At 37.7% G+C, this 17,496-nt stretch overlaps 1 protein-coding gene across 2 annotated transcripts in view; it reads right to left on the bottom strand.

Annotated features, from left to right (window-relative positions):
• Positions 1-17,496, bottom strand: part of LOC106872691 (uncharacterized) — an 85,095-nt gene that overhangs the window by 50,709 nt on the left and 16,890 nt on the right. For both annotated transcript variants that reach the window (XM_052971007.2, XM_014919768.3), the window contains exons 2-4: positions 15,469-16,283; positions 14,711-15,001; positions 13,589-13,645 (exon numbers count right to left, since the gene is read on the bottom strand). In XM_052971007.2, coding sequence (XP_052826967.2) covers positions 13,589-13,645; positions 14,711-15,001; positions 15,469-16,267 — 1,147 coding nt within the window. In that variant the 5' untranslated portion in view covers positions 16,268-16,283. The remainder of the gene's footprint in view (positions 1-13,588; positions 13,646-14,710; positions 15,002-15,468; positions 16,284-17,496) is intronic.

Below are 17,496 nucleotides of genomic sequence, written 5' to 3' on the forward strand. Positions count from 1 at the left end.
CTATTTTATTCTGGTGGACCCCCATAGCCAATCAATGTTTAAAAACTAGTTTTATAGAAACTTCTTTCAAAATTCCTATTTTATTTTTCTCAGTAACTAATGTAGGTTGTTTGGTTTGGGATTTGGTTAGCATGATTCTTTATTCTTCTGTTGAAATGAAATTTCAGTAAACTTCTATATCTTTGTGCAACTGAGGATTGCTCTGCATTTTACATTTAATGTTATGTTCACATTGCTTAAATAAATGGAGTCACATGAAACAATCGTATTGCATTAACTTTGGATATCCTTGTTGCTTATTTTGATTTTAATCACCTCATTTTGGAATTGTATGGATAATACCATACTTAATTCTGGTGCCTAAACTTAAGAACCATATTCACCTGAATCTATATATATATATATATATATATATATATATCATCATCATCATCATCATCATCATCATCATCATCGTTTAACGTCCGCTTTCCATGCTAGCATGGGTTGGACGATTTGACTGGGGACTGGTGAAACCAGATGGCAACACCAGGCTCCAATCTGATTTGGCAGAGTTTCTACAGCTGGATGCCCTTCCTAATGCCAACCACTCAGAGAGTGTAGTGGGTGCTTTTACATGTCACCCGCACGAAGGCCAGTCAGGCGGTACTGGCAACGGCCACGCTCAAAATGGTGTATTTTATGTGCCACTCGCACAACAGCCAGTCCAGGGGCACTGGCAACGATCTCGCTCAAAAATCCTACGAAGGCCAGTCAGGCGGTACTGGCAATGGCCACGCTCAAAATGGTGTATTTTATGTGCCACCCGCACAAGAGCCAGTCCATGGGCACTGGTAACGATCTCGCTCGAAAATCCTTACACGTGTCACGAGCACAAGTGCCAGAAAGGCAACGCTGGGCACAGGTGCTATCCCGATTTCGCATTCGCTTGCCTCAACAAGTCTTCACAAGCGAAGTTTAGTGCCCAATGTAGGAAAGGTACGCATAAGTGGGCTGGCTACACCCCTGGCAGAGGCCTTGGATTTAGGTCTCACTTGGCTTAATCTCTCTCTCTCTCTCTCTCTCTATATATATATATATATATATATAATAGATCAGGATTCAAGTGAATCAAGCACTTAACGTATATATACCCATAAAAAAATGAAGTCTTAAAATTTCACTGTATTTAGATTAAATGTTATGGTAAGCTTTAACAATCTAGAAGAGAAGGACAGTATGCAACTGTTAGTTACCTTCTGAACATTTCATATACTCAGTCAAATGCTTCCTGCCATGTTCATGTCCAAACAAGTAGGAGCAGGTATGCAACAAGGGGTATGAGTTAAATGGTAAGGCACTGGGTTAGGTCAAAAAGTGAAATATGTACACAACAAAAATAGAGGAATATATATATGCAGGTACTGAAGTACAGGCAGAAAGATATTCAGGTTATGTATACAATTAACTGTACCCAACTGAGTATATCAATAGCTCTGAGGCCAATCAAGAAATGCACATTGTAATAAATGTACGGTCCATAATATACTTCAGATCTATGCAAGGAGCAGGTTTCAAGAGAGGCAAATAATAAATGAATAAATAAACAACAGATGGATACTGTGTCAATTGACACATTATCCATCTATTGTTATCTGTTCATTTACAATGTGTGTGTGTGTGTGTGTGTGTGTGTGGATATAGATATAGATATATATATAAATCAGAGACAGATTAATTGAGAGATATAAACACATTGATTGGTTGATAGACAACAGATACCACAAAATAATCTGCCATTATCCAAGAAATAAGAACAAGGCAACTAATTTGCTGAATAAGAAATCATCACAATTGCACACAGAAGCTCCCTCACTGGCTCCTGCATGAATGTGCTTGCGTATATTAACAAAGGACACCATTTGTATGATGGCGATGATCATTTACAGCCATCAAGCGAAGTTAAGACAAGGAGATGTGTTGTTAGGAATTAGTAATAATGGTATGCTCTCTGCACATGTGAAGAGTGGAATGAGCAGTCACTACAAGTAAGGTGACATTGGCCAGTATCAAAAGAGTGTATGTAGACTGTGTTGATAGTCAGGTCTCTGCTGATCTATTAATTATATTGTGATACTTAGTGGACCAAACTTTTGAGGATAATGACACTGCATGACTGGGGGTCGTACAGTACCAGACAGAAGCATCCTATCAACGACTTTGGATTTATAACAATATCTGTCAGAGCAACAACCATTGTAGAAAGAGAGGTACAACAGTGGAAACAGACCGCTTTATAACAGTGGTGATGAGGACAACCCAATTCATGTGGAGTTAATAGAAACTCAAAGAGGATTTATACAACTCACAAGAAATTGATAAACTAATTCATGTGGAGTTAATAGAATCTTGAAGACAAGAAAATTGAACACAAAGGTTGTTTCCAAGTAAAACCAGTGCAGAATAGTCTGAATAGAGATAAAGTGTTTTCTAAAAAGCACAGCAAACATTAGGATATAAACCCATGTTTTGCATGTGGTGGTATGCACTGCACCTGAGGTAAAATAGTCCATTTAAAAAGCGGCGTACTTTCATTGTGGAAATATAGGACATATTAAGACGTTAGATGAATGAATGAAAATGACAAAACATCAGAACAAAAGGAAAAAAAATTAATAGTTTGTCATCGGAAAAAAAGGGTTATACAGTAATCCCTTGCCATATCACGGTTCACCTATCGCAGTTCACCTATCACAGTTTATTATTTAAGCTTATGTCGATTCCTCTATGGTGTTGTTTTGCATTTATAACAAAATAAATATAAGCAAATTATAAAAATAAGAAAAAAATATACAGTACAGTACTGTTTCTACTTCATGAATTTTCACCTATCGTGGGGGGGGGGGGGGGGAACGTAACACTCGTGATAGTCGAGGGATTGCTGTACAATGAACAGAAAATTCACACAGGTGAAAATTAAAAATTCAAGTGTAAAAGTGAAGTTCGACACAGGTAATGACATTACCATTATAAACGAAAAAGTGTGGAAACAAGTCAATAAACCAAAATTAATTAAATCTAAAAAGGTAGCACATGGTGTTACAAAAAAAAAGATTATATTTTATCGGTGAATGCATATGTAACGTAACATTTTGAGGTCAAATGAAAAAAACTAAGATATATGTATTAAAACATTCACTTAATTTATTTGGCTCAGAGTGGAGAGAACTATTCAATTTGTGTATATTGTGTATATGCCCATAACTGTTCTGTGTTGAAATGTAGTTGGGTCAGTCAAAGGTTCAAATGAGGCTAAAAGAACTGAGACAAAAAATTTTTTTAATTATTTCCAGATGTTTTTTTTTTTGGAAGAACTGGGTTACTGTACAAAAAGAAAAGCAAGGTGCAACACCAGTCTTTAGGCCCAAACGGAATGTGCCGTTTATGGCAATAGACCAGGTTAACAAAGAACTGGAAAGACTGGAAGGTCTTGGTATAAATGAAAAATTGCCCACGATAAAAAGTAAACAATGTTCAAAAGTAGATGTTCCATGGTTGAGACTACACATTGATGTAGCAGGTCCTTGAAATGGTTCTTACTACTTAGTGGTAGTTGATAGTTCTTCAAAATGACCTGAAATTGTTAAGCATAAAAAACCAACCTCCTCAACTGTGACAAATTTTTTGCACAAATTGTTTGCAAGATTTGGCATCCCAGATGCAATAGTGTCTGACAACGGAACGCAATTTGTGTCTCGTGAATTTTTTTAATTTTGTGAAATGTTTGCGGTAGAACATAACTACAGCACCATACCATCCCAGATCTAAAGGACAGGCAGAACACATTGTTAATACCTTCAAAGGAGCTTTAAGAAAAGCAGATAAGGAAAGCACAATTTTTAAGAAATCCAAATATACAGCACCAGCAGAGCTGATGTTTGCAAGGAAAGTAAAGTCACAATTGCAGCGTGGAAGGTGTTTATAAGCCATTTAAAAACACACGAAAAACCATTAGATTCACTTCAACATTTAAATTTAATTTGTCAAAATATTTTCGTCACTTTGAAACTGCGATCTGTTCACTGACAAAATTCCATGCACCTTCCACACTGCAATTGTTTTTGTTTCAGCACATGATCTTAGATCAAGTCACTTGCTATACAAGTACATCTCCGTAATAAAGTAAAGTCAGTTTTTGATAAATTGCTAGCTGGCAAGAAAAGAAAAAGTACCAGGGAAGACATAGCAAAACTTTTTTAAGTTGGTGATAAAGTGTATTTGAGGACATACAAAAATGGAAAGCAGAACTGGGAAGAGGGCGAGATTACCAAATACATAGGTAAAATGATGTATAGGGTAAAAAGTAGAAAAGCTATACAAAAGAGACACAGAAACCAACTTGTGGAAAGCGAAACCAAAGAAGTTGGAGGTTGTACGATATGTTCCAAGTGCCAATGCTGCTGTAAGTGATTGAACCCAGGCATACAAATAAAAGGAAAAGAAAACATACAGAGTTCCTGAAAACAGATGCCGAGAAAAAAATATTAAATTGTTCAAAATAAAAAAAAACTCAAAAAAGAGAGGTGGGGTGAATAAAAATATTTTTGCTAAATAAAATGACACTTCCTAAGAAAAACTTAAAAGGGGAGATGTAGGGCATTAGTAATAAGGGTCCACTCTTCCCATGTGAAGAGTGGAATGAGCAGTCACTATAAGTAAGGTGACATTGGCCAGTATCGACAAACAGTGTTGATAGTCGTGTCTGTGCTGATATAGTAATTATACTGTGATACCGAGTGGACGTTATAACATTCCAACCTTTTGAGGGTAATAACACAGTATGACTGGGAGGTCATACAGTGCCAGATAGAAACACCCTACCGACGATTTCGGATTTATAACAATATCTGTCAGAGTAACAACTGTCATACAATGAAAAATACAACAGTGACAAAAGGTCGCTTTATAATAAGATGCTAATAGAAACACACACACAAACACATATTATATATATATATATATATATATATATATATATAATCATCATCATCATCGTTTAACGTCCGCTTTCCATGCTAGCATGGGTTGGACGATTTGACTGAGGACTGGTGAAACCAGAAGGCTGCATCAGGCTCCAATCTGATTTGGCAGAGTTTCTACAGGTGGATGCCCTTCCTAACGCCAACCACTCAGAGAGTGTAGTGGGTGCTTTTACGTGCCACCGGCACGAGGGCCAGTCAGGCAGTACTGGCAACGGCCACGCTCAAAATGGTGTATTTTATGTGCCACCCGCACAAGAGCCAGTCCAGGGGCACTGGCAACGATCTCACTCGAAAGTCCTTACACATGCCATGGGCACAAGTGCCAGAAAGGCGACGCTGGGCACAGGTGCCATCCCGATTATATATATATATATATAAAGAAAAAAAGTCGTCAGAGTTTTAGAAAAATATCTTTTTATTTCTTCATTATTATTAGCGCTTTCGTTCGTTTCTCAAACTTGTCGAATAAAATTTTGTGAGTGTACAAACAGCTTATTCATTTATATAAAACAGATGTTTGGTGGGGGGTTGCTTAGAAGAACATTGGAAATGTTAACAAACCAAACCTACTACAAGGAAGAACCAAGACACTCAGAAAAAACAATAATGAATAAAATCAGAAGACTAATCAATTCCAAGATTCCTTCACAGACAAGGAGAAAGATTATATATGCAACTCTGTAATCAAAGAGAGCAATTTCTACGTATTACCCAAAATTCACAAGAGCTCAGAAATACAAAATGTCATAAATAAGCAGAAGAACCAGAACGTAAAAATACTAAGGCCTGCTGACCTCAAACTAAGACCAATAGTTGCTGGACCTCAAGCACCAACACAACAACTAAGTCATTTTTTAGATATACTCCTAAAACTTTTGTGCCCTTTAATACCCATTTATGTATGACATGGCAAAGATTTCATCCAACATATCCCTCCCACTGTTGCAGCAGGTACTATATTTACAAGTTTTAATGTCACCAATCTCTATACTAATATACCTCACACTTTAGGCCTAGAAGCAATCAAACACTGGGTAGAGAAACATAGAGGACGGATAAATGAATGCTTCAAAACGGACTTCATCACCAAGGTCACACACCTAGTACTAGAAGAAAATACCTTTAGATTTGACAATAAAACATATCAACAGATAAAGGGCACAGCTATGGGTACGCGGTTTGTGCCCTCATATGCAAACTTAGTTATGGGATACTTGGAAGAAAAAATTTATGAGGAAGTAGAAAAAACTTTTGATCAGGAGAACAAGAAATATATTAAAAAGTGGAAAAGTTTCTTTGCTGATTGCTTCATCTTCTGGGGCAGATCAAATGAAGATCTAAGTATATTTAACAATATACTGAACACACTTCACCCATCCATCAAATTCACGACAGAATCCAGTTGCAATGAACTTCCATTCCTGGATATCCACATAAAAATACAGAACTCCACAGTTACAACAGACATATCTTACAAAAATCTGACACACACCAATATTTGAATTTCTACTCTTGCCACCAATCACACATCAAAAGAAACATCCCATACAGCATGGCAAGACGCAGCTGTGCTGTAGTGACTGACCCCAAAATATGTGAAATCCGACTCAATGAACTCAAAGGCTTCCTCACAATGCAGAAATAACCCTTAGGATTAATTAATGAGGGAATTAAAAAAGCGATGAAACTGAACATCACCCAACTACGGACACCTAAGGAAAAAGTTAATGAAAACATGATTCCATTTGTTAATACACACAGTCATGGAATAACCAACATCTTTCACGCCATAAAATCAAACTTGCCTATACTCCTACAAAGCCCCAAAATGCAAAATCTGATTGAGAAAAACACCTTACGGAATAGCAGATGCCAACCAAAAGATCTTAAAAACCACCTCACGAGGGCAGAATTCAAATCAGAGAATGAAACAGAATTCTTAGTAAAAGAATGTAGAGATAGGAGATGTGGAACAGGCAGCAACATTAACAACTCCAAATACTTGGAAAGTGGTTCCCAAGTAGATCCCTTTTCAAAATAAATGCAAATATGAACTGCAAAATGCAAAACCTCATATACTGCATCACCTGCACAAACTGCAAAGAAAATTACATTGGCGAAATTACATTGCAAGAATCCACAGGCAACTTATCCAACAAGAAGAATTACACAAGATTCCATTAAGTAAGCATCTGGAAATATGCAGCGTTGGAAAATTCAAAATTTTTTCCTTTTATAAATGTGCATGGGATGATCCACAATACTGAAAAGCAATGGGACTACATTTCATCAAAAAATTCTCTCCAAAATTGAATGTTTGAAAGAAAAGCGGAGGCAGTACATTTTGTATTCTAAATATAACTCAAATATCGGAAACATAATGCTCATCTCTGTAAATATTCAGGTGTATATGTGTGGCATTGAGAACTTTGCATGTTTTTCTAGTTTGTAAGTGTTATATTAATGTTCTCTAATGCAAAAACATGAAATTGAAGGTGTGATCAAAGTTACACAGTATAAACATGGACATGTTCCCAACACACACACACACACACATAGGCACACCCGCACAAACACACACACACACACACACACACACATTACGCTTCATCAAGGGATTTGCTCCAAAATTGAATGTTTGAGGTAAAGCAGAGAATTTGCATTTTTTATTCCAAATGTGGCTCATCTCTACAAATGTTCAGGTATATATGTGTAGCATTGGGATGTTCTAGCTTTACGTATATAGATATATATTCTATTTTATTTATTTATTTATTTTTAAAATTTTTAATTTGCAAATATCATACTAATGTTTTTTCATGCAGAACTACATTTCATCAAAAATTTCTCTCCAAAATTGAATGTTTGAAAGAAAAGAGGAGATAGTACATTTTGTATTGTAAATATAACTCAAAGAGGAGAAAAAGAAAGAAAGGAAAAAAAAGGAAAGAGGAAGCAAAAAGACTTTCAGTGATGACCACACCACACCTGTTTTTTTTTTTTTTTGAAGAGGTCACCATCCTTAAACCCATTCCAATACAAAGCTAAATGACTAAATGAATATAAATGAAAAGTAAATAGAAAGGGGGATCCCCCTTCTCTACCTATCTATCTATCTGTTTGACTATATCTCTATCACTCTATCTATCTATCCATCTCCATTGTCAATGATATCTCCATTCATTTAAGCAATGTGCGATGAAATCCAAGAAGCTTTAAATGCTAACAATTCCAAACTTTTTTACTCTCTCTTAAATAAAGTTTATGGACCAGCTTCATCAACAGTTGCACCACTTCAGAGCAAGGATGGCACAGAATTATTACCAAATCCTAAAGATATTGTTGGGAGATGGAAAGAGCATTTTGATGAGTTGTTCAATAGATCTACTGAAGTTGACCTCTCTTATCCTGATAATATACCTGAGAGACCAACAAAACGTCTTTTAGCAGAGGTTCCAAACCTGGCTGAAATAAAATCAGCAGTCAGGAAATTGAGCAATGGAAAGGCCCTTGGTATGGATGAATTAGGTGCAGAGAGATATAAATATGGTGGTGATCATCTCTGTATAATGTTGACAGATGTGATTCAGAAAGTTTAGCATAGTGAAGAGGTTCCTCCGCATTGGCAAGAAGCAACTATTCTTTCATTTTATTTGTTTCAGTCATGTGACTCCAGCCATGCTGGAGCACTGCCTTTAGTCAAACAAATTGACCCCAGGACTTATTCTTTGTAAACCTAGTACTTATTCTATCAGTCTCTTTTGCTGAACCACTAAGTTATGGGGATGTAAACACACCAACATCGGTTGTCAAGTGATGGGAAGGGACAAACACAGACACACAAACACACACACACACACACATGTATTCACGACGGGCTTCTTTCAGTTTCTGTCTATTAAATCCATTCACAAGGCTTTGGTTTGCCTGAGGCTATATTAGAAGACACTTGCCCAAGGTACCACACAGTGGAACTGAACCTGGAACCATGTGGTTGGTAAGCAAGCTACTTACCACACAGCCACTCCTGTGCCTATGGAGATACTATATAAATCGAAAGGTGGAAAGGATGTCTGTGATAATTATCATGGCATCTGTCTGTTAGTTGTTGCTGGAAAGGTCCTTTATAGGGTAATGCTGGACAGATTGCTGATGAGATTCTACCAGAATCACAATGTGGGTTTAGGGATAGTAGAAGTACTATGGATATGATATTTTCAGCTAGTCAGTTGCACGAGAAGTGCATCGAACAGGATGTGGACTTATGTCAGGTTTTCATTGATCTAATGAAAGCGTTTGATTCTGTCAATAGAATTGCACTTTAGAAGATCCTGAAAAAGTTAGTATGTCCTGAAAAGTTTGTGAGAATGCTTAGACAGATGGAGGTGAGAGTTAATGTTGGAGGTACCTTATCAGATCCAATTTCTGTAGAAAATGGTGTAAAACAAGGTGATATTCTTGCTCCAATATTGTTTGCTATGTCTTTCAAATAGCTTTTGAAGATTGCATTGAAGGGGTCTATATAAGATACAGGACAGCGGGAAAACTGTTCAATCTCAAAAGACTCTATGCCAAAACAAAAGTTCTGCATTCTCACCTCATTGAGTTCCTGTATGCATATGATTGTGACTTGTTGGCACATTCCGAGAAAGATGTGCAGCACTTGTTGAATGTAATTTCTGAAGCATGTGCAGCATTGGGTCTAACGATCACTCTGAAAAAAACTGCTCTTCACAAGATGTGGAACTTTTTATAACTATGAATGGTCAAAGGTTGGAGACTGTGTCAAGATTTATTTATTTAGGAAGTACCTTGAGCACAGCTGGTCTTGATGATGAAATTTCATATAGAATCAGCAGGGCGAGTAGTGCTTTTGGTAGGCTTGATAGGACACAACAATATATCTCATAAATTAAAGTTAAGATATATAACATGTGCATCCTACCATTTTTGTTATATGGAAGTGAGGCATGGGTTATTTATCACAGGCATGTAAAGCAACTGGAATGATACCATCAATGCTGTCTGAGAAAAATCTGGTGGATAAACTGGAAAATGGCCATTAGTAATGTGAAGGTGTTTGAGAGGAGTTGCAGTAGAAGTATAGAGTCAATGATTCTACAAAGACGTCTGAGGCAGGGTGGGGTGAGCATCTGATAAGGTTGGGTGATGAGAGACTGCCCAAGCAGCTATTGTATGATGAGCTGGAAGACGGCAGGAGACCACTGCATAAGCCTAAACTAATGTTTAAGGATTGCCTTAAAAATGCTCTAATACAGACAGGAATTGCAGTTCGTGATTGGGAGAGGGAGGTACAAGACCGGAATGGGTGGAGAAAGACAGTGCATAGTGGTTGTTAGGGGTCTGAGAGGGAGAGAGTGAAGTATGGGAAAATTAAGAGGGGGCTTAGAGGGAGGGAATCTGTGAAGAGTGAGGGAGTGTTGCTTTTTGTGTGTGGTTTGTGGGAAGAGGTATTTGAGCTGTGCAAGCATCGAAAATCTAACAGGAATCAACCCATAATAAACAGTGATGTAGCTATTACAATTCACAACAGAACATGTGGAAAATGTGGAAGAGGGCGCCTCTCAGTTGGAGGTCTGAAACACATGTTAAGAGAGTGCATGCGGTGGCACCTATTTCTCCTGCCAGCCAGCATAGCTGTGCATCTATACTATAAAAGGCAGATTTTCTCTGTGTGTGTATGTTTAAAATTCATACATTTACACAATTCCAAATTTCTTGGATTAAACAATTGCAATTAATATTCTAAATACAATCTGTTAGGTCACTGCGTCATTTTTTCACTCCAAAAAATTCCTAATAACGAATATAATCCATAAAACTACACGAGTAAACATTTTCTCCCTAATAAAATCTAATTTCCTCTTTCTACTACAAATCCTTTCAACTCCTACTTTCTCTTATGAACCTTTACGAACAATCCAACAACAGATACAAAAAGAAAGGAAGGAGAAACACTGACAGTAAAAGAAAACTATTTCAGTATCAAAACTGAAACAATCACATTTCGATACTGTAATGAGTTTCACTTTAATGGTTTCATTTTAATACTACATACATACCTCATTCTAATTGGCGGGAATTGTAAGTTATTTTTAACTCGTCCTTCACCATGATAACAACAGAAAAAAATAGTCACACATCTTTTTCAAATACGATCGACAAACATTTATTCCCTACAAACTGTGAGTTTTTTGGAAAATTTTTTCGTAAATCTTGAGATTAACACCTGCACGATTACCTACCTAACCCTAAAACCCAAACTCTAACACTGTAGTGAAAATCGTGCTGGTGTTAATCTGAAAATTTAACAATCTTTTTTAAAACACTTTTACTAACATTTTTTTTATTTAGTGTGTGTGTGTGTGTGTGTTGCCCATATATATATACACTTAAGACTTAGTTGTGGGTTGGGAATTTGATCGGCAGACGTCATTATTATTATTATTATTTTAAATTTTTCCCACAAGGGCGGCTTCGGGGAGGTGGAGAATAGTCGATTATATTGACCCCTGTGTCCAAGTGGACTTAGTTGTGGGTTGGGACTTTCATCGGCAAAGGTCATTATTATTACGACCATATATATATACACACAGAATGCACATTAATACACACATACATACAAATACCTATCATTCTTTTTTTATTTAGTGTGTGTGTGTGTTGCCCATCTTGATATATAATGCTGAAGTTCTGTATCTGTATGAAGCCTTTTTCAAAGTTTATAGAAATCCACATTTTCCACTTTTTCGTCCTAACCCTAACACTGTAGGGAAAATCGTGCTGGTGTTAATCTGAAAATTTAACAATCTTTTTTGAAACACTTTTACTTACTAACATTTTTTTATTTAGTGTGTGTGTGTTGCCCATATATATACATACACTTAAGACTTAGTTGTGGGTTGGGAGTTTGATCGGCAGACGTCATTATTATTATTATTATTTTAATTTTTTCCCACAAGGGCGGCTTCGGGAAGGTGGTGAATAGTCGATTATATCGACCCCTATGTCCAGGGTTACAGTTTTTGGGTCAGGGTTTTAGGGTTACGGTTTTTGGGTCAGGGTTTTAGGGTTACGGTTAGGGTTAGGATGAGGGTTAGTGTTATGGTTACGGTTTTAGGGTCAGGGTTAGGGTTTAAGGATTACAGTTACATAATCGTGCGGGTGTTAATCTGAAAAATTACTGAAATGTGAAAACTACCGACCCTGCCAACTGTTATAACTTTTGTTGTTCTCTTTAATATGTACATAGATTATGCCTCCAAACAAGACAACTTGCTGGGAAAAGAAAGCAACCGGTTTAAAAAGACAGCAACAGACTGCATCAATTCAACACATTCCAGAAGCTACTTTGAACATAATGCAAAATGGTGCATCAACATCTACTGCCCAATCTGATACAATTCTGGCAGAACTGTGTAGCAACAGATCACCAGCAATTGCTTCATCAGAAATTGCCGTCCTACCTCCTGTGAAAAGGGATTACCCTGCTATGTATAATCAAGGCAGCGCAAAAAGTTGTTTTGCACAAGCATTTCTATAGCCAATTAGACGGATGAAATTTACGTACGCTTAATAATGTTACGCAAAACAGCCTTCAGACTTTCCCTATTAATTTCATCGTCTTTTGAATTATGAACATATTTACATCATAAGGGTTTTTTCGTTGTAAGGCTTTCTTTTTTAGTTGATTTTCACCTAGCAAGACTTATTGTAGATGGCGTAATAAGTCACACCCGGACAACGTCGGGTTATACTGCTAGTTACATAATAAAATGTGTAAAACTTTGGCTGGGCTTAAAGGTCATATAGGGACATCACATGGCATCAATAATGAATTATTTCAGTAAGTCTTTTTGACAATGGCTTTTCTTGTGTAACGTGGGTGCAACTATGATATACATATATATATATATATATATATATATATATATATATATATATATGTATGTATGTATTCTTTTACTTGTTTCAGTCATTTGACTGCAGCCATGCTGGAGCACCATGTATACACATACATGTATATACATACAATGGGCTTTCTATCAACCAAATCCACTCACAAGGCTTTGGTCAGCCTAGGGTTATAGTAGAATACATTTGCCCAAGGCACCACACAGTGGGACTGAACCTGAAACTATGAGGTTGGGAAGCAAACTTCTTAACTACACAGCCACAACTGTGCCTGTATAATGGTTTCAGATTTTTACACAAAGCCAACAATTTTAAAAGAAGGAGTAAGTAAACTACATCAACCCCCAGCATTCGACTGGTACTTATTTTATCAATCCCAAAAGGATGAAAGGCAACAATGAACTCGGCAGAATTTGAACACAGGCATAAAGCCAGAAGAAATGCTGTAACAATTCTAACAGTTTATTGCCTTACCTGAATCTATATTAAAATTATATCTCATTCATGTTAAAATAGAAAGAAAAAAAAAGACACAAAACTAATAGCAAAAACAAAAAAGATAAAAGAGAAGAAAAAGAAAGGCAGGATTCTTCAGTCATAAAATTTGCTAGAAATATTACAAGAGTAAATACCTTCTAGAGTCTTTGCTTTCCGTCTTATTCTTCCACTTCGACGTACACCATCTGGACCTACAAGTATTATTAACCCAGATATGAGATAACAAACACAGAAAAGCAACAGCAGCTACAACAAATCATGTACAACTACAGCAGCCATTACAACAACTATTATGACACTATTAAGCATGATTGCTATTTCTTCCACAGAAGTGTAACTGGCACTCCATCGCTTACGACGTTGAGGGTTCCAGTTGATCTGATCAACAGAACAGCCTGCTCTTTGAAATTAACATGCAAGTGGCTGAACACTCCACAAACATGTACCTTTAATGTAGTTTTCAGAGAGATTCAGCATGATGCAGAATGTGACAAGGTTGGCCCTTTGAAATACAGATACATCTCATTTTTGTCAGATGAGTGGACTGGAGCAACGTGAAATAAAGTGTCTTGATGGGAATTGAACTCATGACCTTACAATCATGAGCCGGATACTCTGACCACTAAGCTATGTGCCTTCATCCACAGAAGTGTGCTCAAGAGTAAAGCACAGAATAACTATGTCAGAGTCTAAATATCCCGGATGGCCAATTTCTGTGCGTGCATGTGTGCGTGCATGTGTGCGTGCATGTGCCAATATGTATGTCTGTGTATGTGAATGTATTCGCTCGGATGGAGTGTGTGGATGAGATTGGTGTGTGTGTGTGCGTGTGCGCACATGAATGCATGCGTGTAAATATGAATATGTGTGCATGTTTCCATGTGTCTGTGTGTGTGTGTATGAATGTATGCATGGGTGAATGTGAATGTGTGATTGAATGTATATCTGACATGCAAGTATGTGTGAATACATAAGCATGACAGTGATATGTTTGAACACACTCATTAAAATGTGTGTGTGTGTGTGTGTGTGTGTGTGTGTGTGAGAGAGAGAATGTGAACATACATGCATGTAAATGTATATGCATGTGTATGTATGAAAATGTATGTTTCAGTATGCATAAATATATGTTGAATGTGAAGTGCATGTAGGTGTTTATGTGTTCATACAAGTGTATGTGCATATGAGTGTGTACACACACACATGTGCATCCATGTTTGCACAGCTGAAGCAAAACAACTAACATAAGAACTAACCTGTAGCAGACAATTCCAGGAGGCCCTCCGCAGCATTGGTCTGCTCTGTTTGGTCTGCCAACATCTCCTGGCTCATCAGTGGAATTTCTTTGATATCATCAACAGCTACTGACTGGTTTTGTTGTGAAGCTGTCCACTCTTGGCTGCCATTCAGGGATATCTTTGGCAGCAAAGTGTTTTCCGTTGTGCTGTCTGACATTAACAGGGGTAGTTCAGGAGACTCAGTAGCCTCAGCAGCAGCTGGTTCTTCAACACGAGGCTGTTTTCGAGGTCGGCCACGTTTTCTTCGGCCTGAAAGTGGAAGAAGTATCCAAGATAAGCTCAGTAAGGCAGCTGTCCACTTATCTCCGGTCAATAATAAGCCTGTCCTTTTCTTTAATGGCAAAACAACTTAGGAGAATTCTTGATTCTTGAGATTATCTCTCCTTCCCACATGGGGCTGGTCTTAACTGCCATTTGCTAATAATGATACAACTACAAGTAAAGACAATTTCAATAAATCAGAAATTTATGTTCTATGGCATTTGATAAACCTGCATTTGCAATATATTTAGCCAAGTTGGGAGACTGAGAAGAGAGCCTAATTTTGAGTATTTTTAATGTATAGTAAATGTGTCTTGAAGCTGGGGGATGAAACTAGGTTGACATAGCAACACTGGAAGGTTGTGTTAAGAACCCTATTTATAGAGATAGTGCTAGTCTAGAGGAGTTAGTGGGCGCCTATGTTGTGTAAGGATAAGATTCTTGCTAGAACTTACCTTCTGGTGGCAGCAAGGGATAAGCACACATCTGGCCTGTCTCAGAGTTTAACATCATCACACATTTTTTACCATTAATCACCACCTCTGTCCTGTCTGTAACAGCAATAGGACATGTGAGATCAGGTTTGCGACTCTGGGCTCCAGTAGTTGTAGTATCATCAGCAACATTATCAGCTGAAGGATAGGCTTCAGCCATCTGATTGCTTTGATCTTCAGAGAGATCTTGCTTGGTGGAACTAGCTGTACTGATAATATTTGTCAACCCCATTGGATTAAGAGTGACACCTGCATCTTCTGCTTTCACATCTCTGGAACCCACATTGCTGACGCCAACACCCGCAACTTCTGCACTCTCAGCTTCTTCACTAACAGGTTCTGCTGCCGCAACCAGAGTAGTCTGCTGCGGCAGCTGAAGGTCTTCATTCGACTCGGCCACCTGGAGTATATCCATGGACGTGCTGTCTGACACAACAGTATTGACCACTTCTGAAATATTGGCTTCCCCATCCTCAGTTTGGACAGTGTAGTTCTGAAGGCTGTTACTGGCTGACTGCATAATGACCGGCATACCATCGGAGCCGGCCACAATCAGTCGGTTATCGTCCACTTGAAGTGTGTCTTGCGTAAGAATATGATAGGTGCCAGGAGGTATTTGAAGAGTTCCATCCATGACTTGTTCTTGGAGAATAATCTGTGCAGCATCCTCAAGACTTATTGTCACAGTTTCTGCTGATCCCATTTCCTGACTCATAGAGCCATCAACACGGATGATACGGTTGACTTGCTGACAATCCATTTCAACTGCAGCAAATCTGAAAGGATACAAATGACAAATGTATTGTATGTGTGTGTGTATGGGAGAGAGAGAGAGAGAGAGAGAGAGAGAGAGAGAGAGAGAGAGAGAGAGAGAGAGAGAGAGAGAGAGAGAGAGAGGAGGCAGGCAGGCAGAGACATAACTGTGTGGTTTAGAATTTCACTTTACAACCACATGGTTTCAGTTGAAGACCCTCTGTAGTACCATGGGTAAGGGTCTTCAACTATAGCCCCAGGCTGACCAGTTCTATATGAAAGAATTTGCTAGGAAGAAACTGTAGGAAGACCATTGTGTGTGTGTGTGTGTGTGTGTGTGTGTGTGTGCTGGAGGATCCCTAGAGGTAGTAAATAGCTTCTATTACCTAGGTGACTAAATTAATAGTAAAGGAAGATGTTCTGGAAGTTTTCTTTCTAAGAATGAAAGGCAAGATTGTTTGAAACATGGGTCCTAAAGGCAGAGGACTTATAAAGAAATTTGATATGTGCCATTTATGCATATAGATGGCCCATATCAAATTTATACGCATAAATAGCCCATATCAAATTTCAACACAACATTTGGAGAATATTTAGCCTAAAAACAATGCTATGTTCCTGTGTATTGACATCACTACAAACCCTAATGTTTTATGACTGTCCTTTTTCCAAATTTAGGCCATCCCATACTCCTACTTCTCTTCACCCCTTTGTAACCTGTCTTCCTCCTTTTCTCTATTCTACTTGCATCTTTCCATCTTTTCCTGCCTACCCCATGCACTCACCATTCCTTCAGTGTTCTGCTTTGTCATAGCCAGAAATGGTTCTGACAAAAGTAGCATTAATTCATTTAGGTCATTCAATTTTTCTCAGCTGATCAATAGACCAATTGAGTAAACCTATCAATAATGTACCTATAATGACTACTGGAAACAGCTGTAAGTCAAATTTGCTCTAATAAAGGAAGAATATGTAATGACTATTATTTATAACTTACCTTAATATACATACATATATATATATATACACACACACACACACACACATACACATATATATATATACACAACACATATATACATACACAAACACACACACACATATACTTTATTCATGGGGTAACCAGATTACCGTTGGTTTCATGTTGGGAGAAATATCTTTCAACGATTGGGACGTTGGTGTTTGTCTCTATCTTGGATAAAAACACAAAACAGTAGAATCGTGTGAGATCTCATG

This window comes from Octopus bimaculoides, chromosome 10 (assembly GCF_046866305.1).
Source record: "Octopus bimaculoides isolate indiv1 chromosome 10, ASM4686630v1, whole genome shotgun sequence".
Lineage (NCBI taxonomy): Eukaryota > Metazoa > Mollusca > Cephalopoda > Octopoda > Octopodidae > Octopus > Octopus bimaculoides.